This window comes from Camelus ferus, chromosome 21 (genome assembly GCF_009834535.1).
Source record: "Camelus ferus isolate YT-003-E chromosome 21, BCGSAC_Cfer_1.0, whole genome shotgun sequence".
NCBI classification, from domain to species: Eukaryota; Metazoa; Chordata; class Mammalia; order Artiodactyla; family Camelidae; genus Camelus; species Camelus ferus.
In genome coordinates, this window is record NC_045716.1 from 25,227,967 (window position 1) to 25,252,976 (window position 25,010).

The window sequence follows — 25,010 nt, forward strand, 5'->3', positions numbered from 1 at the left end:
TTTCTCTTTTCTCTGAGCCCACCACAATCTCTTTTAGCTACCGTCCCACTTCTCTGACACTTTCATTTTATCTTATACCTTGCAACCCTCTCTAATTTGGCTTCTAAACTAATTGAAACTAGGGAATAAGGTCATCAAAGACCTTCATGTTGCCAAATCTGACAGATTCTTCACTGTCTTCACCTTTTTTTTTTTTGAGTGAAGGTAGATTTATTCAGAGAGATACATTGAAAGGCAAGAGAAAGGCCACGAGGTGTGGGGGTTGGGTGCTTAGATTAAAAGTTGGTGCACATTCCATAGACAGAATGTGGGCCGTCTCCAAAGAGAGAGGGGTGGCCCACCTTTTTTTTTTTTTTTTAATCTCTCAGAAGACTAGTCTCTCAGAAGAGTGGTCTCTCGGAAGACTGGTCTCAGGTTACTACTCACTCCTTGGTTTTCATGACACCATACTTTTCTGGTTTTCCTCCTACCTTTCTTTCTCTTCTTCAGCTTCCATTGCTGACTCCACATCCTCGGAGTGTTTGGTCCTGGGGTCTCTTCTTTTCTCTTCCTATGTGCTCTCCCTAGGTGATCTAGTCTAGTCCTGTGGCTTTAAATCACCAAAATCTTGTTGACTCCCAATTTAGCATCTAATGTTTCCACTTGGCTACTTAACGGGCATCTGCAGCTTAACAACAGAACTCTTGATTTCCATCCAAAACCTGAGAGTTATTCTTGAGTTCTCTCTTACCCTCCTTGTCCCATCAATCTACTCCATTAAACAAGTCTATTGATTCTGCCTTCTCTCCTAGCCTCCTTATCCGAACCACTTACATTTATTACCTGGACTATTGCAGTCACCACCTAAAGTAGTCTTTCTGCTTCTAATTTCAATAATCCATTCTCCCCACAAGGTAATCTCTTAATGCATAATTCAGTTCTTGTCACTTAAATGCTTAAAGCCCTTCAATGGCTTCTTATGACATTTAAAATTCAAAAAAACAAAAACAAAAACAAACCTCTCTACCAGGGCCTATAAGAAAGACCCTATGAGACCCAGTCCTACTTATCTTCTCAACTTCTTATTTCCTCCTGATTTGCTATGCTTCAAGCACAACAGACTTCTTCCTGCCATGAACTTCCCAAGTTCTCTTTTTTCAAGGACTTTGCCCTGGTGTTCGCTCTGTGATGCTTTTCCTCCTAATCATTATGTGATTGGTTCTTTCTTGTAATTCAAAACTCATCTTAAATATCACTTCTTCAGAGAGGTTTTATCCATGTAAAGTAGCCCTCTCCACCTCTACAAAGTTACTCTAACTCATTATCCTATTTATTTCCTCACTAGCACTTACCTCATTCAAATTATATTCTTTATATGTTTACTAGTTTACTGTCTGTGTCCTTCGTGTGAGTTCCTTGAGGGGAATTACCTCACCTTTCCTGTCACTTCTGTTTCCCTAGCATCTAGCAGTTTTTGAGATACTGAAGGCACTCAATAAATATTGTTATATAAAAGGATCAAACAGTTGAATTATTAACTACATATGTACTTAGGTAACAGTGACAAATGCTACCAGATGCTGACAACTGAAAAATGTGTATTTTATTGGAAGAGCATCATTTTGAGCTTTGTCTGGAAATGAATTACTCAAATTAGAAAGGTTTACTGTCATGAATTAATCACCCACAATATACTCTTCTGATGATCTATTATGTCCTTTTAGCAGTAAGTGGCTAATTTCTTGCTCAGTAATTGTTATATGAAATTCATAAGAAAATTAGTATTTTTACTTTTATCATACTAATCAGAATGCTATGTAACAGAGTTATACTATTTTTTAAAAAGCCTCTCAGATAAGTTAATAGCTCTGGCTATTCATTCTTAATCACTTAGCTGACATTTCTGAATCTTGATGCCAAAGCCTTTAAACATTTTATCTGAACAAGTCTACTCTCTGAATTAACCCCAGATGTTCTGTCTCTCAACCTTTGATTTATTTATTTTTATTGATGTATAGTCAGTTTACAATGTTGTGTCAATCTCTGGTGTACAGCATGTTTCAGTCATACATATACATACATATATTTGTTTTCATATTCTTTTTCATTGCAGGTTACTGTAAGATATTGAATATAGTTCCCTGTGGCAACCTTGGATTTTTAAAAAGATTTTTTTTCTGCTCTGTTACCAAATTATGGAGTTTTTTTTAAAAGGAAAAAAGGTGAAAACATTTATTTTATCATATAAAGTATATTTATGTACCTCCATTTTTCTCCTTTCAGAAATTCATTATATTTTTAAAATACTATTCTTCCAAGGATCTTAGATTATAACTAGCTGAAATAACAGAAAAATTACACCAACAGTAACAATTCTCACATCAATCTATCCAATAGGGTCCAGCTACATATATTAGGCTCTTTCTAACATATGTTCCCAATAAAAAATACACAAGAATATAATTGATAACTAGGTAGAATTTGTGTATATTTAAAATTTCAGGTTGGCCTGCATAAATTGTTCTGGACAAGTTTTGTTTTTATTAAAACTAACAAACCACTGGTTTAAAATGACAATTAATTGCTTCCTTTATAATACTCAAAAAGAAATCCATCCTTTTCTCCTGTGTAACAAATGGCCTTTGTTAATTAGGTCTCAGTTTGTATGCTGGCCACATTTGGCAAAGTCCAGTCCTCACCAAAAATAGTAACAACCTGCTCTGGATGGCAATCAAGCAGCAAATCTATTTCTGGCTTTAATGTTTGAAACTCCAAATGCTAGATGACATGGAACTGAACCTTATATGGCATAAGCAAACTGGTCTGATAATAAAGGACAGAACACAGGTTTTTGAGAGTGCTCCAAAATACCTGTTTCTTTACTCCAAAAGAAATAAGGTTTCAGGCTTGGTAGACGAATTTAAATGGAACTTCGACAGATGAAAACCAAAAGAAACTTAGAACTGAAACAACCGGGGAAGGAAGAGTAGAACGATATAATCTTAGCTGCAGTCCCTTATATTACCCTAAATTTCCTATTTTCTTAGTGTTTCTGGTTTTTATGATTAGTATCTTTGATACCTTACCTGTCTCTGAGTGTGCTGGGGCCTAGATAAGGGTACAGGTTTTCCTTAAGCTTTCCTTTGATGAGATGGTCCAGGGTCTCATGTAGGAAAGGCTGATGCTGAGTATACACATTTTCTACTCCCTAAGACAGGGGGAAATGGTTCTTACATTACTTTTTGAAACTTACAATATAACAGTTAATGCTATTCATATCAAAAAAGGACATGCACTCAATAGAGATTTCATGGGATAGATTCAAGCAGGAATTTTAGGAGAATTTTACAGTTAATTATTTTAATTATTTTCATCAATTAGAAGTGTTCCAATCTCATAAAATTTAAAGCTAGCTATTATAAAGGAATTTTAAAAATGGAATTGCTTAAATGCTTCATCACTGACTCTCATTCTTTTGTGAAAATATTACATATATGATAGGCAGAGGAAATAAAAGGAAAGGACCAGGTAGGAAAGGATATTAGAAACACTCAGGAAAATGGAAAAATTTCAGGAAACATAAGAAAGGCTAGGAGATTAAAACTAATTTTTGACCATTTTAAGAAAATAGGTTAGTATTTTAAAAAGATCTACCATTGTTTGCTTCATCTTCAATTTCCTTCAAAGAAAAACTACCTAATGAATCTTAAATTATAAATAAATGGAGTAAAATAGCTATGACTAACAGAACTGTCTGCCTTTTTAACTCTTAGGTATTTCCTGGAAATATCTCATTATTCTCTTCTTAGCTTTTTGGGCCAATGCTGATGCTGCTCCAATACAGAGAGTATTTAAAGAAAAAGCTTTCAAGAGGATGTCTGCTTTAATTTCATTTAATTGTCATAGCACTAAATCAGTAGCAATCCTAAAGTTACTTTGAAGATCATATTCATTCATTCTCAGCCTCAGGGGCTTAAACTGTTTCTCACTGAGGAGAGCACAGAGGTGTCATACCTTCAGTCCTTTGAGGAACTGTTTGGTAATAGCCACAGCATCCTTGGGGCTGAAGAGGTCACTTCCTCTGACCCGTTTACCACCATATTCAACAACTGCAGACACAAGCTTTAAAAAAAAAAAAGAAGAAACAACCTCTTATTGCTTGGGGATCAGGAAGAAAATAACTTTATTAAGAAAATGAAGACATGAGAGGACAGCATTATACGTTTTTGTGAGTAAAAAGTCTTATCATTTGTGAGAGCTAAGGATATAATAACAGAGTTGGTTCCTGTTTGGTGGGATTAATATACAAATCTGGTTACCTTTCGATACTTCTCAGAAACTCCTTTATTTCTGAGGTCCAGCATTAATCCTGGAAGGCTATTGCTGCTGTGTCGCTCATAATGTAGAGCATAAAGCATCACCAGGCGGGCAGCATCAAACTCTGTCACTTTGGGGTTCTGCAGGAGCCTCTTTACATTCTGAAGAAAGATAGAGAGAACTGTTACTTATCCTCCCCTCACTTGGGTGATGTATAATATCTTAGATCTAATAATTATTGAATGGCAGTGATAGAGCTGAGTTTATGACTAAAATTACTACCATGGCAATGTATAGGTCATAGGTTTAGCAACTGTTTCAACACAGAAAATTAAATGTCTTTTGCCTAAGATAAGAATTAAATAATGAAATAAACTCTTACTGTAATTGCTTTAGGACAAAAATGAATTTAACTATGGATATTTCCTCTTTTCTTTCCTTTGATTGAGATGGCCCAGCGTTTCATGTAGGAAAGGTTGCAATTTCCTCACTGATATAAGGAACACATAATATTTCTACCACTTCAAACAATACAGCACACAAGAGAACTGACCAAGTGACTTGTAAGACTCTACTTCTTTCTCTTAACGTTAGTGATTGACTAGCGAAATGGAGACAGGTTGGTAGAATTTTACCCAGGAGGACTGGACTGGGCTTCATCTCCAAGAAGCATCAGATGTAACAATATGTCTACATGGTTTACAGATTTACGAATATGTAACAGCATGTAATCTCTAAATTGAATACTTATGATCTTAAGAGGGCACGTACTGACAGCAAAGGAAGTTAGGCAAAATCACGTTTAGGTTCTGTCAATCCCCATGTTAAGGGACTTCCCTATAGTATAGATTTATATCTATTATGCAGCAGAACAAATTAATTAAAGCCAACAAATACTTTTTGATCATTCTCTAAGCATAGGGCCCAATGACTGGAGGGGATACAGAGATGAGTTAGAGACAGATTCTGTCCTCAGTGAGTTCACAGACAATGGGGTGAAGGGGGATAAAACAAGCATAGCCTTTTCTGCTATAAAGTATGCTTCTTTAATGCATTTCAGTTCTGTGAGACTGGTAAATATGTGAATAACACAGAAGGCATATTGGTTTATATGTTATTTTTCCAGCAAGTTAATATTTAGAAGAAATCAGGGGCAAGTTTCCTTTTTAAAGAGGAAGCTTTACCAATGTGTTAAGAAAAAAAGATGAAAATCCTACAGAATTGTTTTCTGTAAGTAGCTGGTTTTGTAGCTTTAAAAACTGCTGTACTTTCCACTATGTTAAGCTATATGGGAAAAGGCCAAGTGCAAATAAAAAAAAAAAAGATGCAAAGATATTTCTCTCTGTTAAAAAGCAAAACACAACCACCACCAAAAACTGACATATCCCCATATTATATTTTTAGTTTTGATGAAACAAATCTCTATGAGAAGCAAATATTTTTGAGACCTTATATCTTGAAAGATAAAACATGAGCCCTAGCCATAAAACCACAAAGGATGGGCTGAGTGCATTTCTAGTGCAAATGCCAGTGGAGAGTTAACTGTGCTAGCATTTTAATTAGGATTGTTATTATTTTATTAGGGCTCTGATTACAAAGTTATATAGATTTTTCTTTTTTTGTTACATAAATTTTAAGTGATCTTATAATCCTATCTTCCCATAGCCCTTGTTTATTTTTAGTGCATGATTTTGCAGAATGTGAGGTTTTTCAGAAACACATATGTATGCAAAAACCAAAAACTGAAAATCAGTGCAATGGGGGGAAGGGGACACAAAGTGAAGAGAGTTCATCTGGTTGCTGAGGAATCAAGAAAGACTGCATGAAGGAAGTGACATTTGCAGAAGGCCCTAAACAACCAGTAAGTGTTGGAATTAGACTGAGAGACTGAAAGAGAAGATATTATTAGGCATATGGAAATCAGAGAAAGAAACTGGTTGGTTTAAAGACTAGCAAGAACCTTAGAAGGCACTGGATTGTGAGGACGTAACAACTGACATCTGTGTAGTACTTTGCAACTTACAAGATGCTTTTACATACATTATCATTTTAGTACTTTACGATCAGCAGGCCTAATGTCTAAGCACACTAAAGAGGGACTATGATGAAATGGGGAACCTCCCAGGTAGCTCTCTCAAGTAGAAAGTTCTCTGAGTAGGATTCCTATTGTTGCTTTTCTGGGTGAGCATTGCACTGCCTTCATCCTTACAGGATCAAAAAGGAACAAATATCTCTTTTATGGATTTAAAACCTGCAGTCATAAAACTTTCCTTACTTTTTTTCTTTTTCTGGTAACTTTTCCATAGAGCCATCACTAAATATAGACTTAGAATATTTGGTCAAATGTCCCACTAGTTTCTATTATAATGTGATAAAATTTCATGGTACAAATTATTATCAAGTAAAAATACACAATTTCATAGGCATCCCAGTCCACCTGGCATACACAGAGAACATTCACCTGGGATCTCTCTTGTTGCTTTTTTTAATAGGCACAATGTTTCATTTTTTTGCCCTTGCAGTCACTCTCTTTTTACCTTAAATCTGCTCAATTTCTGGCTGACCTGTCTGTATAATTTTAAGCAAATCTAAAATACTCAAGTAACTATAATCCCTTAAAACTGGTATGGAGACAAAGACTATTTGCAGCAATCAGCTTGTACTCTTCTTATCTCTCCCTTTCTAATTACCTTCACTTGGATCTTGGCTCTTGGCTCTGTTTCCCATTAAAAAATCTACTTCTATTCCTTGAGATTTGTTACTGGTATTTAGAGTCCTTGGCTTGGTTCTTAGCTCTTCCTCAATAGCCTCCTGAGCTGATGGCCCAGATCTGATCAAGATTACATTGAACAGAGTATTTTGCTTACTTTTGAGTCCTTAGGACCTAACCCATGGCCAAGGTCAGCTAGACTTATCCATTCCTTCATGAAAAGAAACCCATAGGTACAAGCTGAATTCTTTCTTGTCTTTCAGCTATGTAAGTCCTTGGAATTTGCTGGGCCTTTTTGTCTACCTGGATCCCATGTTATCCTTTGACCTAATTTTCAACTATTTCCCTCATGGCTATTTGACTCATCAGCCTGACTGACAGTGGCATTATATTGAGATTCCAGGGTACTAACCAGAAAAGAGGAAAAAAAGAATCCAAGAGACTTCTAATTAGCTAGGGGTGTGTATATATGGTGGTATTTATATGTTGGAAATACGACTGAATTATATACCGAACTTTCTGGTTTATCTTTTCTTATTAAATTTCCCATATGCCTTAAGATAATGAGAGGAAAGTATACTGTCACATGATAACAATGGCTGAGTAAAGAGCAAAACAGAAAACTACTGTCCACTTAAGAAAATAGGATTCAAAAATCTTCCACTGAATTCTAACATTAGCTTAGGCCCAATTAAGGAATACGAAAAGAAAAGCAAAAACACTGTCTTTGAAGGTCAAGTTTCAAAAAGGAGCTAATGTTCACTCAAAAGACATCAATTAAAAAACAATTATTTTCTGATATTTAGAGATTCTTCTGTTGTTTTGGGTTGACTAGTTTTCTACTTTTCTGTCTTCTTCTACTAAAACTATGATGAGGTAGCATAAGAAAAAACTTTTGCAATGACATAACTACATTTTAAACCATTGTACAAATTACAGTTGAAGTCTGCAACTAAAGATAGTCCCCATTTTTTGCTTTAATTTAACCTAAAGAAAAGGATCTGTACCTTGTTATCAACTATCACATTAATGAGGCAGAACAGTCAATGAATAGCATTAGTAGCCAGAAGATTAGAACAGCAAGATGAAACTGGCAGAAGTCTTCAACATGCTGATATGACAAAACATGAGTAACAGTTTGAGAGAACAGTGTTATGGGACTATAAAGAGCTTATCTAAGAAGAGTGATAGAAAGTAGGTAGGACCCAATTCGACTAACTGGTAAATACATCTGAGTCAGTATTCTTTGGCTTAATGACTAGTCAAATTTAGCTTTGCTGTAGGTCTTCTCCTGGCCAACACTTTGTGAAATACTGGTTAAACATTGGTTTAGAGAGAAAAGGATCATTTTTACTCTTAACTGGTAAAAGTAGAATTAGCTCAATGTAACCCAATTTTCTTATGATTTTAATGAGAAGCAAAAAGCCCTTCTAAAATCAGGGAGAGATCCAAGGTCATGAGTGAATTAAAAAACATGTTCTGGATGCCTTAAAGAAAAGGGAATGGACCATCAAGTAATAATACTGAAAATAGTCATAGTTAGTACACACTGAATGTTGTAAGTACCAGGGACCACAGTAAGTGCTTTGTATGTATTAGCTCATTGCACTCTCACAAAAATCTTTGAGGTAAATACTGATATTTTCCTCCATTTTACAGACAAAAAGACTAAGATGTGGAGTAGTTAAGAATCATTTTCAAACCCAAGGTATCAAAGATCTAAGCTCTTAGCCACTATTCTATACTGCTCCAAATAGAACTCTTCGTCTTCATTTTTCTAATAACTATTTATTGTCTTTACTATGTGTCATTAATGGGATGATTTGAGATCTTTTACCCAAGGTCAGGAAAGGATATAAAATAGACTAGATCTTCCTTCCAAATGAAAAGCTGTGTTATGAAAACACAGAGGGAAGAAATCATTTATTTTCTGAAGATTTTTCTCCTTATGGTGTTAAAAAAAATCTTCCTTACAAATCAAATGAATGTTTTACAAGGCTATGCATATGTTTCAATGATAGTATGTTGCAGTTTGGTTCTAGTGAAATTCTTCTAAATCAAATTTTTGTTAGCCTGCAGGATGAGTCGTTAAAAGTGGCAGCAATTTCTAGGTTAATTTTTAGCAATATGTGAATTTTTTTTTTCTCACAATGATACAGTTACTATTCAATAAAGCAAACCTCAGCTGTACTCAAAAACCAATTCTTTGCTTCATGACGTATTATCATCTAAGGTCAAGCCAAGGAATGCTATAACCCATCTAGGGGTCAGGCCCATGGCATCTACTCATTATTAAACAAAAGTTCTCTTTACAGACTATTTAAATCATGTTGCCAAAGAAATCTTTTATGGTGAGGGAATCCAAATCAATTGCTTACTGTAAAACCCTAATACCATGGGCAAGAAAACCTTCAAAAGATAATTTTTAAAAATATAAAATAGATCACAAATGGAATTCATATTTTAAAGTATCTATTTTCCTTTTGAAATGAACAAAAAATAAGATTTCAGGCAAGAATTACAATAACCTTCTAACTGCTTTACATATGGCAGAGAGATACAAATAAAGATACTAAACTTGGCTAGTTCGTTTCTATTATTTTAAAGGGAAAAATAAAAAGATAAAGAAACATAAGGAAGCTTAAATTTAGTTATAGGACACAATTATTTTTATTTAATAAGAAAAGAAAATTCACTTTATTGAGAAAAATAAAAAGCTTCCACAGGAATACTTCTATTAGGCCCACAAACCAACTATGAACTGTTTTTAGCCGTGTTGTTTAAAGTAAGTTGGCCAAGTTAAATAAACTGTGATGTATCTTTACAAAGGAATACTTCAGTGATTAAATAGAATGAGTTTGGGTTCTGGTCTGGAACAGTGTCTGAGATACTTAGTTAAGTGAAAAAGCAAAATACAAAAGTATGTGTACAATATGGTATCATCTGACTTTTAAAAGAATAAAGAGATATACTCACTCGCATAGGCTTGCACACACACAGTAGCTGTAAGGATGCAAGTGAAACTGCTAAGAGGCTCAGTGTTTACTATGTAGCTCTTTCACCAAGTACTTATATTATCTATCTAAGGGTTAGAACTTAATACAGTTAAAAAATAGTCAGCCTAGAAGTTCTTTGTGAATATTTAGGAAGACAGATGAAATTAAAAGATTTGACAGAAATACTTTTCATAAATATAAAGCAAATAGCATCTTTGTGATTTTCAAAATGATGATATTTTCAGAAGGTATCTTGATAAACGTTAAAAAACAAAATTAAACCTCAACACCTGTAAATCATAGTAAAGACCTTGGTCTAACTAGAACAACCACAGGTGTTGGATTTCTTTCTTCTGATTATACCATATCTTAAAAAAAAATTATGCTTAGGGGAAGGAAACCAACATTTACAAAGCACCTATCATTTCTGAAGCATTTTATATCTCATTGAATTCTGATTAACAACCTAAAAGTGTGAAATCATTACCCCTGAGACCGGGCAAAATAAGTAGTTTCCCCAAAGAAATGTTGATTTGTAGAGACAGGACATAAGCCAAGACAATATGCCTCCAAAGCCTGCGTTGTTTCCATTATACCATGCTGGCTTTATTTTATAAAGTAAAGAATTGCAGCAGGGAAAGAAAGAGACTAAGTTTTAGAATATAGTGTCTATTAATAAGGAAATGTGCTTCTTGTAATAAGTGGCTTACAAACAGCTATCTCCCAAAGGATTCATTCTCAAGTTACATATTGTCAGTGGTACCACATTTTGTCATTTCTCAAAAACTTTGGAATTATCTGTTTGTTCTGTCTTGTTATCCTTATATCCAATCTTTCAATAAAATGTTATTTTCTCCCTTTGAAATGTCTCTTACATTTGCCCTTACTGTACATTTTTATTACTATTACTGTAAGTCTACTAGCCTCTCTGACTTCAGTGTTTTTTTTTTTACCTCTAAAGCATCCTTACTAGATTAAATTTTCTAAAATACTGCTTTCATCATAACCACTTTCTATAAAACTTCCTGCACTGCATCTCTTTGCCTATCTCAGCAAGTACAAGTTCCTCTTGCAAGCTTCTTCATAAACTGGTTCCTGTTTACAATTCAATTTTAATCTCCTATTTCTCTTCCACACCCACTCTCAACAGGTCATATTGTTTATTATTTTTTGCATACTTCTGCATCTTTGCTTTGCCGAAATCCTCCTCCAGATTCTATTCATTATTTACAGTCCATCTTAATATTACCTTCTCTAAAAACCTGTCCCTAATAACCTCAAATCTTATTACAGTTAGTACCACAATTCTGACTTAATTAAATATTATCTTGAAACACTGCCTAATTATTACTCATGCTTTAGTTCTGTCTCTTCAATTATACTATAAATTTCATGAGGCCAGGGTCTGATTATGTTACTCTTCTTCTAAAATCCTCTCGTAGCTCCCACCATTTTAAGATTAAAGGCCAATCTCTTTTTAATGGCCACAATCAGGCCTCAATCTATCTTTCTGGTTTATCTAGGACCACTCCTCATTTTGTATCCTGCACTAGCTATACTGAATTATTCTGTTCCCTTATTTAATTTATTTTTTTCACGTCTCCATGCCTGCATTCTTTCTGCTGAGAATTTCCTTCCTTTTCTCTGGTTTGTTCACTCCTACTTATTTACTTGTCCAGAACCAAATCTAGTCATCTTCTCTAAGAAACTCTAAGAAGCCTTATCCTTAGGTAAAACAGTCCTCCTTCCTCTGTACTTCCATATCCCTTTGTAATACCCCTAGGATAGCACTTACTGCATGCATTATAATTCCTGGTTTAAATTTCTTTCTCCCTTACTATAATGTGAACTCTCTGAGGAAAAGGATGGCATCTTATTCATCTTTGTACCTGTAGATCCTTATAGCATTTTGTATATGGAGCAGGCAGTCATGTTTGTGGAATAAAAAGTGTATGTTCAATAATTAAAAACTTAGATAATACATTTTAACATACGTTATATCTTTTAAAATCTTCCTAACAATGCTGTGAGATAAGTATCATTATATCTCTTTTACAAATGAAGAAACTGGCTCAGAGATGAAGCCAATAGCTCCAGGTCACAAAGCCAGTCTAGTATTCTTTCTACTAGACTAGGATGCCCCTCTAAATACTCAGTTGATTGTCTGAACTCTTTGGGAATGCACATTTTTCTTCTCCTGTGCCTCTTATCCTATGTCTATCTTAAATAATACTAATTTGTGTTCTTGTCTTAACTGCTTGTTAGACTGTAAATTCCATGTTGGTGAAGAAGGATTACTTGCCTTTGTATCTCTTGCTCTGCCTGGCACAGTGCCTTACACATAGTAGGTGCTCATCAAATTGGACTGAATAGATACCTGGAGAGCACTAGAATGGTCATTTTGACAGGCCAGTTCTTGCTCAACCTCCGAAACCTCCAGCAGATTCCGCTCACTGACCAACCGAGACAGCTCTCCAACCACTGTCACATGCTTTGATACAGTCCCAGACATCTTCTTGAACTGTGGGTAATTCTCAACAAAGGCCTGCCATGGGAAAGACATCAATTAGGGGTTCTGTTACTTCTTGACTAAGGTAGGCATGATGAACAAGGAAATAAAAAGAAGAAGGCAGCGGTTGTTCTTCTGCCCAGACTAAGACATCTAAAACTTTTAGTCACATGGCATTTTGTTATGCTTAAGAAGAGGAGAACTGATCTATGTTAGTAGACTGAGTTTTTAAAGAGCCCAAATATGATGGAAGAATGGAAAGAAGTACATGGCTTATTATGAAGTTTCCACTATACTGTTTCCTAAAGAGAAATATTATAGAAAATAATCTCAAACCAAACAAAATGAATCAAAGCAGATATCAGACCCAGAATATTCCAGAAATGTTGCGTACATGAATATTTCCAAAGTCTTAAATGTTAGTCATCTATGTACATGTTTCATTTACCTTCATGTCTGCTATTGATTCTAGTTTTTGCTGTTCTTTTGGTTTCTTCTTCTGAAAGTCTTCCATGAGATTCTTTATGTTGCTACCAATCTCAGCAAAGTTCAGGTACATATTCTGTGAAAAAGGAAGTTGGAAACACAGTTCTATCAACTAGTCTGACTTTCAGACAATTTAAAAGAAGAAGTGAACAAAACTCCTGAATACAGTTAGAATTGAAGGGCAAGAAAATTCCACCATAATTACCAAAACTGGATACTGGCCAGGACACTGGTGATGAATACCACCACTGTTCTCACAAATGGCTATGGACTGGAGGGAAGTAAATAAATTGAGCTCTAATTTCTATGAAAAAAATACTGTTAAAGGGTCAGGAAAAGTATTCTATGTTCCCTTGAGATACAGTTTATCTACAGGATGCCTCTACCATCCTTCCACACAAAATTCCATATCTGTCCTCATTCTAACAAATCAATATTAACCTTCTTACATAAAAACAACTAAAAACAATTAAAAACAATTAAACCACTTACATTAGCATAAAATTCATCATTTTCAGCAGACAGGACCACCTCTCTCAAGTCTTTACTGATCCCTGGCACTCTGGAAAGATCAATCCGATTGTTGTTTATGCCCAGTAGTTCATGGACCATGGCCTGGTATGTCCACTAAAAAAAGAATTATGACCAAAAAAAAAAAAAAAAAAAACCCACAAAAACTGGTAACTGACAAAACATGGAAATAGTAAATGTTCAGAAAAACAAAAACTGATAATATTCTTAGTAGCTAGTCTTCTGTACATGGAGGCTCTCTATTTAGCTAGAATTTTATTAATACTTTGTGCCATACTGAGGATTAAGATTGTCATTTTAATTGGTTAAACATCCAAAAGTCAAAACACTTTTAGATTTCACACTTTTGGAAGAAGGGCGGCAAGATTAATATTCCTGATAGAAAGAAAACAAATTAGATCTATCATTAGCTCTAATTTTTGCTCATGAATTAAGAGTATATTTTTGGCTTCACAGATAGGGCTATATTGGTACTGCAGTTACAAGCTGTACCATTTCCTGTACGCTTCTGTGGTTTTCTGCAGCATGAGAAGTGTGTTCTTGCAGATCTATCTGAGTGGTGCTATATTTATCCTGGGAACACTTAATATTATTAGAAAAAACCTTGTGAGTTGATCAAAACACGCATATTCAGAAGCTCACCTCTGAATCCATTTTACTTTATGTTTTTACTTAATATGCATTGTGAAGAAGGATTGGTTTCTAGTTTTACAAAATGTGAACTTATTTGGTAAAACTGAGAAGGAGAAACCTCAAATTCTGTCTTCTCACATTTTATGGAGAATGGGTTACTTTTAGTCAGAGGCCCAATTGAATATTTTCCAGCAAATTTCCCTCTAAATCTAGAGTCTAAATGCTAGGAATGTTTAGGTATGTATACTTCATGTTAAGCAATCTACATTAAAATAACTTAAGAGGTTATAAAAGAAGGTGCTTTATATCCTAAAGTATTTGCCAAATGAATCTTTGAAAAAGCAAGCTTCGTTAGAGCATTTAAAATAAGTACAACAAAATGTTTTATGCTTCCACACACAGCATCCTGTGCATGCTTTTGCCATTAGCACATACTTGATAATTAAAACGATCTGTTTACCCTCCCTTCATTGGACCATGAATTCTTTGAGAGCAGAGACTGTATCTTTTAAATCTTTTACCTCCAGTACTTAATACAGTACCTCGCACATAACAGGTTCTCAGTGAAATCTGTTGAATGAATGACTGCTTTTCTTTGGGAAACAGAATTATAGGCAATCATTTTTCTTTCTACTTACTTGTATTATCAAAAAATTTTTGTTAAATTACTAAAGTGAATTTACTGAAGTTGTACACTGTATTAATATATAAAATATATAATATATAATGTGTTACATGTAATATATAAAATATATAAAGTTATTTTACTTCAAATTTTAGGAATATGTGGCTATCATATCACAGAGAAGTTGCATTTCACAGCCACAGATTTCCCTTACCATTAACATTATTATAAGCTGGGAAGAAACTGAAACACAGACTGTGCCTTTCCCTACAAATTCAAAGTCACTATTAATAAAGCATCTACCAAGTGTAAGGCACTGTGCTTGTACTTGCAAAAGAACAAACAGCAGTAAGACACAGTCTGTCTTGAAGGAATGTATAACCTTGGAGAGTGTGAAAACAATCAAAGGCACAACACAGGAAGTGCAGCATGAGACAGGAGACACAAAGTTCTACAGTGATTTTAGGGAAAAAAGAACATGTCTGACAAAAGAATAAAGGTTTCAAGATGTTTCAAGTGGTTTTAAAGGATAAGAATTTTGAGAGGTGAAGATGGGAAGAGAAGGTATTCCAAACATTCCAGAGTTCAGACAGAGGTCACAATATGAATAAAATGATGGCAGAAATCATGAGGCAAATCTGCACAGTAGTGAGCTGTAGGTTTTATATAAGGTTGAGCCCATGTTGTAAAGGCTCATGGAAGCCAAGTTCAGGAGTCTGTAATTTAACCCAGTAGGCAAATGGGAACCAATTAAGATTTTAAAGCCAGGAGTAATAGATCAGAACTGTGCTTTAGTAAAAGCAATTTAACATCACTGTGTCTGTGAAATACATTAGAGTGGGAAGAAATTAAAAGTGGAGAAGCAAGTAGATGATTATTTTAGGATTTCTATGGGAGATTAGGTACACCAAGGTAATGGCAATATGAATGGAAAAGAGCAGACACTGGAAAAGTAGAATCTACAAAACACAGAAGTTGCCTTAATTAGGGGCGGTAGCAGAAAGGGACCGGAAGGATGAGGCAGAATAAGGAGTCAAAGATGACTGTGGCTGGAAGAACACTGATACCAAAACACTAGGAAACACAAGGCTTAAAACAAGAATAGCTGAAAAGAAGGAGGCAAATAAATGGACCATGCTGTTCATTTCCACATCTGCATTTTGATGAGTACCACTTGAAATCATCCTTCTATTATGCTAACAAAGGGTTCTGCACCTGGTTTAGCAATGGGGTGATGGCATCATCGCAGCGATCTAAAATAAGTAGCAGTGGAGGAACCTCAGTCCGCCGGAATTCAAACAGTTCATACTCTTTAGTTATCACTTGCTGTGGATGAGAAAGATAATTTGGCCAACCAATTAGTTACAGATTGAGATGATATAAATAGAAAATTAATACATAAAAACCATATTTAACAATACTTTTTTTGCTCTTTCATAGGCTTTCCATAAAAGGATTCAAAAGCTTGACAAAGTTTAGTAGCATTCTGTTTAGGAGGTTAGAATTTGAATCTCTATTTTTAAAGTGGTTTAATTGGATCAAAAGAAGTAGCTTGCAAATGTTTCTTGGGTTAAACCTAAGATTCTTAGCTCTAATTTGTTGCTTTTGGTCTTGAATTACAACTACCTACCTCTTTGCCAGTAAACCTAACACATTATCTCTTTGGTCATAAATAAAACATTCCTTCAGTTTCTGAAACGTGATAAGGAAATGAATGGTCTTGAGTTTTGGAACTGGGGACAGGGAATGCTGTACCTTAACACATTCCGCAAGTCTCTTTGCTGCCTCTGATGAAAGCTGGTAACGAATCATGGGACATTTCTTCAGAGATAAAAGGAGAGCTGTCAGTCCTTGAGTTGTTCTGGATAGCTGGGCTGGATCCCAATTTCGACCCTTATTGTTAAAAACATATTCAGAGAAACTATCTGAATTTTTTCTTACAAGTCCAATTACTTGCTGAATTAACTCTGATAAACAAATTAAAAAAAAATCCTTTCTTTACATACCTGGCAACAACCCAAAATATTGAGGGAAAACAAATGTGGATTCACAGCAATGTAATCACCATAAAATTCCTGCAAACAAAGCACCAAGATCCATCAGTCATTCCATAAACTCCCAATTGTATCAAGCAATAATATTTTTCATATGTGATATAATACTGTGATACAATTAAATTTGAGGAAATGCATACATAAAAGGCACAGAAAAATTGATCAATTAAGTAACAATACTCAATGTGAGGGAATTAATAAGATAATTATAAAATAGCAGCAATAATAATAAATCTTAAAAAAAAAAACTACCCCAAAACAAAGTTGTATAAGTATACATATTACAATTAAAGGAACTTATACACACACTTACCAGTTAGTAAAAATAAAACATTGCTATAGGATATATAATGTTATACTCAGATGAATAAGAACTTTGCTGTCTAGTGTATTCTCATGAGGGAGAATATGACTTAAAATAGGTCATTCTTTTTTTAATCATTAATCACCTAGCACATCCTTCTGAAAATCCCAAACTTATTTGCTTCCTTGAAGACAATATTCTTCACTTAGGTGATAAACGTATTCAAACATTTGTGATAAATGTATTCAAGAACACTAAAGGGTTTAAGAAGGAAAAAATAACATGAAATATTCTAATGTAATGTATTACATAGCATGCAGAATAAATATTTAGTTTTCAAGATTCAACTTAATGACAAGTCTGTTTATAACTTCCCAAAGTAAGATAGCCACAAACAGAACTTTTTTTTCTTTTCCACAAACAGAACTTTAACAAACCTCATTCATATCTTTTACTTCCTATTCTCTCCCAATCAGACACAGATTATGACTGTACAGACAAACATTCTTATCATGTAGCTCATAAAACTAGCATAAGACATATCTGACTCTGACCCCAACCCTGTGAAACCCTCCCTACCAATCCAGTAGGATCCAGTACCATTCCAATCTCCTTATTCCCACTGACTCCTTTAATTTTGTTCCCATCCAATTTGATACCTCTTCCAAACTTTCTAAATGTGAGCAGTCCGGTACGACACATTTATTGTGTCTGATCAATAGCCTACCCTCTTATGAGACAGCATTTCCTTATTTTTAGACTCAAATCTTTAAAAAGGGCTCATATAAGAGATGTGTTAGAAGACCAATATGTTTACCTGAACCTCAGCCACAACTTCCTGTTCATCAGCTTCAGCTAATGATTTCACATCACTCTTGCTGATCACATTACTGAAATCTGAAACAGACATATGAGTTGTGGCTGACTCAAAGGAGATCATCTCTGCTGCAATTAGACATAAATGGGCCTGACAGTTAAGGTCTAATGACTAAGTGAAGTTTAGCATACATTGTGACATATATCAAAGTTGAAAACCTTCAAATTGGAGTGAGTAGCACAAATATGTTTAAATCCATAAATTCATAATAATTAAAAGGGGGGCACTATTATAGCCATTGGAGGATGCTAGGGAAGCAAATCATTATACTGAAAATAGCAAATCCTTTTATATTTTATATACAAAATATACCACCAAATAACTGGATAGTAGATGAGGGGAAATCCTTCTTTTAGAAATATTCCAGCTAAAATACAAAGAAGCAATGATAATGAAAGAATTAAAACATCATGATTTTTTTCAACCCCTAGTAAATCAATGGATGGACCTAGGCACTGAGCATCAACCTCTGCTAATATCATAGTAAGAGACCATCAGTGGAAGCACACAACACTACCTATGAAATATTCTTGCTGAAAAGAAATCAAATCTGAATCTGACTAAACCTCTATCCAAGTACCAATTTACAGGAACTAGAGGACAGAGGAACATTTTAAATTGCAAAAAACATGTTAAACTGTCCCACGTGGATGCAATTACCAAGACCCAAGCCGTGGAAAACTTTAACAGAACAACGTAGTTTCTTCAATAAATAGATTGCATGGGGGTAAGGGTAGAGAGAGGACCTACAGAAGATTAAAGAAACTCAAACAACGTATCAACCAGTAGCAATGTGTGGACCTTACTATGATTTTTTTAGTGGAGAAAAAAAAAGGCATGAAAAAATTTGAACCCAATGAATATTTGAAAATAGGAATTATTTTTTATTATTTAAATGTAATAATGGTATTTTTAAAAAATGAGTCCTTATCTTTTAGTAATGCACAAGGAAATATTTATGGATGAGATCATATGATGTCTTAGATTTTCTTCAATATAATGTTGGTGGGGGACTAGGTAGCAGTATAGCTAAAACAAGACTGGCCATGGTAGAGGACCTGTAGCAACTGGGCAAAGGGTACAGGGGATTTACCTTTTGTACATATTTGAAAACTTCCACAATAAAAAGTTTTTTTTTAATAGAGGAAGGGAGTAACCTAATATACAAGATATTTTGTGGACATAAGAATATACCAAAATAAAATGATTTAAAAATGACATGAGCAGAAGGCCAATTTAGTGCTAACACCAATTGTGCTGAAAGTCTGTAATGAATGAATTATGTATAAACTCAGTTTATTTCAATCAAATACAATTGTGAAATTGATTACTACACCAAAGAAATTTCAACAGCCTATTTTTCCTAGGCTTTAGTGCTAACTACTTCGACATACTTAATTCTTTTCTTCAACTTGGTATTTTTACAGCCCAAATCAATCTTTAGAACCAGAAGAATAAATATTAGTTATTATTTGTTATTACTCTCAACCACTGCCTCGAAGAACTCTCCTCAGAGGAGAAGGGAATCTTTCATCTCATGACCTATTAAATTTTTAGCTAAGAGACTTGTCAAAAGAGTGATTCTGCTAGATGCCCACTTAAATTTGGCAGCGTAAAGAATCAATCTCTCTCTCTCTGTCAATGAGTACAAAAGTTTCTATACTTTCTTATTTTAAGTACTTGGCTTGTAATCAGACTAAAAAATGCTGGAATGACTACATACAGATCAGAATGGCTAAAATGGAAAACATGGACAACACTAATGCTTGTGAGGATACAAAGAAATTTGATCACCTGTACATTGCTAGTGAAAATGTAAAATGGCATAGTCACACGAGAAAACATTCAGCAATTTTTCAAAGCACTAAACATGCAACTACCATATGATTCAACAGTTGCTCCCTGGGCATTATTTATTACAGAGAAATGGAGACTTAAGTTCACACAAAAAAACTGTGCTCGAATGTGTCTAACAACTTTATTTGTATTAGACAAAACTAGAAACAATTCAGATATTCTTCAAAGGGTGAATAGTTAAACTGTGGTAAATACTACTCAGTAATAAAAAGGAATGAAGTATTGATACACACAACAACCTGGATGAACCTCTAGAGAATTCTGCTAAATGAAAAAAAGCCAATCCCAAAAGGTTATATATTGTATGATTCAATCTATATAACATTCTTGAAATGACACAATTATAGAAATGAAGAACAGACTAATGGTTTCCAGGGATTACTTAGGAGGCTGGGGTGGGAGGGAAGCAGATGTGGCTATAAAAGGCAATAGGAGGCAATATCCTTATGGAGATGCATCCCAGCTGTATCAATGCCAATATCCTGGATGTGATACTGTACTACAGTTATGTAAGATGTACACTGGGGGAAACTAGGTAAATGATAAAAGGGCCCTACATATTATTTCTTACAACCGTATGTGAATCTATAATTATCTCAAAAGAAAAATTTAATCAAAAAAGAAAACTTGTGATTCTTATTAGCCAAAAATAATAACAAAAACAAAAGTAGGATGACAGAAACTAATAAAATTGCCTACTTTTTTACCTCTTGGGGTGGTTTTAAGGGCCAAATAATTTATGAGAAAGTTTTTATAAAATGCAACCTCATCACAAATGTTAATTTTTGGTATCATTATTAAATCATGGTATATGCTCAAGAAGGTACATATGTCTTAGTCTATAGTCTAAACCCTAAAACTCCAAAGCCTTCAGGGAAGCTTTAAAACTTCTCAGATGCCCTACATACTGATTATTGAGTTTGGTCTGAAAATTGCATCAAATAAACTATACTAATGTTACAAAGATCAATAATGACATCTAGAGGAGAACGGATGTAACTTCCAAAGCAGAATACATTACATCAAAAAAATCCATATAAATTGTATAGTTACCACAAACCTAGTTTATTTCCAGGCCTCCAGCACTGCACCCCCCCCCAAAAGTTATGCACATAGAGATACCTACCTGGTGACTTGTACTTTCAAGTATTACATAAAGTAGCCAAGAGAAAGGGAATGTTTTCATTTGGTATATAAAGTAAATCTCTGCTTTTCCAACAGACTCAAGTACACCCTCCTTCCAAATAAATAAAGCAGCTTCTATGCCTCAGTTCATAAAAGTGTAAAATAGGAATAAGAATACATTTTTTTGCAAAGGTGTGATGTGAAATTTGGCTACCTATAACTTTTGACTTACAAAGAATCTTGAAATGCAAAGTAAAACTTAAAAAAAAATTTTTTTTTACCTAAGCAATCAATGATGAATAGAAATCACATTTAGCTCTCTGAAATAGAATGTTGGTCCAACCCTTTTAATTGAAAGGACAAAAAAAAAAAAAAAAAAAAAGACTCATACTGATGATATGAAGTACCCAACAGAACATACTGGCTAGGATACAATTACATGATTGAATACGTGAAATAACATACTTACAAATAAAATAGATACTGTACTTGGGTCTTCGGAGCTCCTGAATCAGATAATCCACATTCTCCTAGAAAAAAAAGAACAAACAAACAAAAATATTAGGAAAATTGCTTAAGTGAAAAAGTAATAAATATCATTCATTGATTTACTGACAATCTACTGTGTGCTGAGGTCTAAATTAAGTGTGTGTACCCTGGGAGGGGTGAGGGCTAGGGATAAAAAAGAGAAACACTAAAAATAATGATCAGGAATCATATAATATTAACTAGCAGAACTGCCTTGGCCAAATTAAGATTAAAAATATAAAGAACACAGATTTTGAAATACAACATAAAATTGATAATAATTCTGCAAATTTGCCTCAAGCTGTTTGTCTATAAATCTATATTCATCTGATCAAAATTCTTATATGGAATAACAAAATGTGTCTAGTCCTTTAAAAACCTACATTCAAAAGAAACTACAGTTAATTATATTCACTTGGGCTTTTAGCTTATTGGGACCTAAGACTGTACAATTGCAATGTTTGTGAAGTATTTACAAACAGCAAGCTAAGACCTTTTATATAACTACATTATTTTAAAATAAAATATAAGATTTAGAACTAAAAAACAAGTTGATTTTCATATGGTCAAAACATAAGAATTCCAATTACGTAAGATCATAATGCAGGTTTTATCTATTTCTGATACTATAACATATGGTTAAATTTCAGTATAAAATTGGTCCCCAAACTATATATGATATAAAATATCATTTTGAATGTTAGAAAAACTACACATTTCCCTACAGAATTAAAAGTAATGTAAGCAACTGCACATTGCTTGTTAAATGGGAAAAAGGCTTTAAGAATTGTCATTTAGATTAAAAAATACATTAAAAATTAACTTCATAATATAATCTTAAAGAAAAATTGTTCTTAAGAACACATTTTGAGTTTGAGAATGTATATATATAAATACACACATATGGAAGGTTCTCTAATAAAAAAAAGTTAGGAAATGATGGACTAGATTATCTCTAAGATCCCCTTTAGGACCAAAATTTCATGACTAATGTGAAAAACTGGAAACCACTATAACACAATTAACTGTATTAATTAATTCAGGAACTCTTTATTGAGTATCCACTATGTGGCAGGCATTGGGGACATAGTAGTGTGAAAAAATGAACATCTTTTCTGCTCTCCTGGAGATTACTGCTGGTAGGTGAGACGTATTAATTAACCCCACAAACTATATGAGACTTCAACCATGACAAGCAATAGGGAGGGGAAGATGGTGCTGTAAGTGCTTATAAGAGGGGGGTTGGACCTAGTCAGCAAGGTCAGGAAAGATTTGCTTGAGGAAGTAAAGAAGTTTCCGGCAAAGAGAAGAGCCTGTGCAAAGGTCCTGCGGCACAATGGAATACAGCGGACTAAAATATTGGTGTGGCTCAGAGCAAAAGGGGGAACGGTTTGAAATGAAGCTATAGAAATGGTAGGAACTAGAGCACACAAGGCCTTGCAGGCCATACTTAAGGAATTTTGTTTTTATCATAAAAGCAATGAGAAATCATTCAACGATTTGAAGCATGGTGATATGATCAGATTTATATTTTGTAAAGTACATAATGTACAAGCCTAGTAAAAGAATGCATTGGAGTTGAAGAACATGAACATAAAGCAAGAGAATATAGAAAATAAGACTGAAATAGAAAAAAAAATTTTGAGGAGGACTCAAGCTAGATTTAGAAGACAGTAGGCAACAACTGACAGAAGGCTAAAGAACCTTTAATTAGGGGAAAAGAACAGGAATGAGCATTTAGAGGGATGATAAAAAGGCCTAGTTGGCTGTAGAAGAGGAGCAGAGGTAGGACATAGGAGGTTCGATACATAAGGGCAGATCAAACCAACTAAAGGAGAGCTCTGAGGGCTACTAAATGTAGATTAATCATGGGAGTGAAATTGAGCCATTATAGGTTCCCGAGCATAGAAGTGAATAAAATGGTTAAGACTCAAGACACTGAAAAGAGTATGTAAGATTAAATGGCAATGGTGTTCAGTGTGATAGGTATGGAGGTTAACCCAGGAATAAAGTGATTTGGGTCTCTGTTAGGGTAGCTGGTGTAACTTTTGCAAGTAGCTGAGAACCTAAAAGACATCTTGAAGGGAAAACTGGCTGTAAGGAGTGAACTGAGGTGTGGAAAAGAGGCAAGTCATGGTTATAACTCTGATAAACCAGTGTAATTATGATGCCACAAAAAATGATAATACAAATTTATTTTGCCTTAATGGTTTCAGATCATAGTGTGCTACATTTGCCTGGACAGATGGCAGCTCAGTTTATGTAGTACCTTCATAGGTCGAAGAAAACAAATTGCTTTCAGGTGTTTCATGATCTCTCGATTTTGAGAATCAATGCGTTCAAAAAGGTACACTTCCTTCTGAAGAATTTCCGATTGTGTGTACACCATACTCACTATGCCGGTCTGTAAAGAAAAAGAATTAACTAATACTATGCTAGTCCAGAATAGTAAAATCAAGAAGCAATATCTAAAACTTAAAAAAATTTTTTTTCATTAATATTTAGCTGGATATTAACGTAGGTAATAACATTTACTGAGCATCTAAAATCACAATTAATGTACCAAAATAAAATGCTCTCTGAACATGGACAACCCATAAATTTGCAAATAAAAAATTTTCCCATCATCTTAAAAGCTTTTTTAAAATTTTGTGACCAGCAAATAATAACCTGTCATCTCAGTTTGAGCCCTAACAGCTTTACTTTATAAACACAACGCTGAATGAAAATAATAGGACCATCCCCAAGTCTTACAAGTAGTCTGTCTCATATTATTTCTTGGCAGAGGCATTTAGAAAAGGATTTCTGATTCTAATAAATTGTACTTGGTTTGAGAAGAAATCTCTGGCAGTGGTTAGAGCCATTCAGACTGAAAACCTCTGGGCAAGCTTTATGTGACGTTTCAGTTTCAAGCAGAACTGACCCTCACTTATAAATTTTTAACTAAATACTAAATCCTAGTGGGATGGGACCAGCTAATACAAGGGAGGGAGGGTTCCCTCACAAATACTGAGCAAAAGCAAACTCACCGTCTCTTTATCCATGAGAAGTACTTTCATACCCGGTCCGCTGTCCTCTATCATTTTAGAAATGTACTGCTTCACAGCAAAAACCACGTTCATGGTGGCGAATTGACAGGTTGGCCCTGTAGCCCTTCCCGCCCCCCTTTTTTTCTTGTTAAATTACCCCCGGCTTCTTGGCCGGGTCTCGGCGGCTTCCTCCCCGCCCGGCTGTGGCTTCCGGAAGTCCGGGCAGCCGCGATCCTGGGAGTTGTAGTTCCGCTACGCGGTCTCGGGAACCCAGCCTCCCCGCCGGGTGGAAGAATCTGACTGAGACACGCGGCGCCGCCGCGCCCGGACGTGATTCTCCACCCATTCAGCCGGGAGGTGTTCGAGGCCTGGACTCTGAGACCGCTCCCCGCCCCTGGTCCGGGCTGCCCCGGCCGTGGCCTGACGCCTCTCCCGCTGGCTTGGGGAGAG

General features: G+C 34.9%; 1 protein-coding gene across 4 annotated transcripts in view; it reads right to left on the bottom strand.

Annotated features, from left to right (window-relative positions):
- VPS45 (vacuolar protein sorting 45 homolog) overlaps nucleotides 1-24,784 on the bottom strand; it is a 48,120-nt gene extending 23,336 nt beyond the window's left edge. For 2 of the 4 annotated variants that reach the window (XR_004314046.1, XM_014560854.2), the window contains exons 1-13: nucleotides 24,561-24,783; nucleotides 23,801-23,935; nucleotides 21,473-21,533; nucleotides 17,962-18,041; nucleotides 16,793-16,861; nucleotides 16,542-16,679; nucleotides 16,002-16,112; nucleotides 13,490-13,624; nucleotides 12,960-13,073; nucleotides 12,380-12,547; nucleotides 4,299-4,457; nucleotides 3,994-4,101; nucleotides 3,066-3,187 (exon numbers count right to left, since the gene is read on the bottom strand). Coding sequence is in view for 3 of the 4 variants with exons in the window: in XM_014560854.2 (XP_014416340.1) it covers nucleotides 3,066-3,187; nucleotides 3,994-4,101; nucleotides 4,299-4,457; nucleotides 12,380-12,547; nucleotides 12,960-13,073; nucleotides 13,490-13,624; nucleotides 16,002-16,112; nucleotides 16,542-16,679; nucleotides 16,793-16,861; nucleotides 17,962-18,041; nucleotides 21,473-21,533; nucleotides 23,801-23,935; nucleotides 24,561-24,653 (1,493 nt within the window). In the remaining variant the exon portion in view is untranslated. Of the gene's footprint in view, nucleotides 1-3,065; nucleotides 3,188-3,993; nucleotides 4,102-4,298; nucleotides 4,458-12,379; nucleotides 12,548-12,959; nucleotides 13,074-13,489; nucleotides 13,625-16,001; nucleotides 16,113-16,541; nucleotides 16,680-16,792; nucleotides 16,862-17,961; nucleotides 18,042-21,472; nucleotides 21,534-23,800; nucleotides 23,936-24,560 lie in introns of all 4 variants that reach the window. The other 2 variants (XM_006186583.2, XM_032464372.1) reach the window with 2 other exon arrangements.
- Between the last annotated feature and the right edge of the window lie 226 nt (nucleotides 24,785-25,010).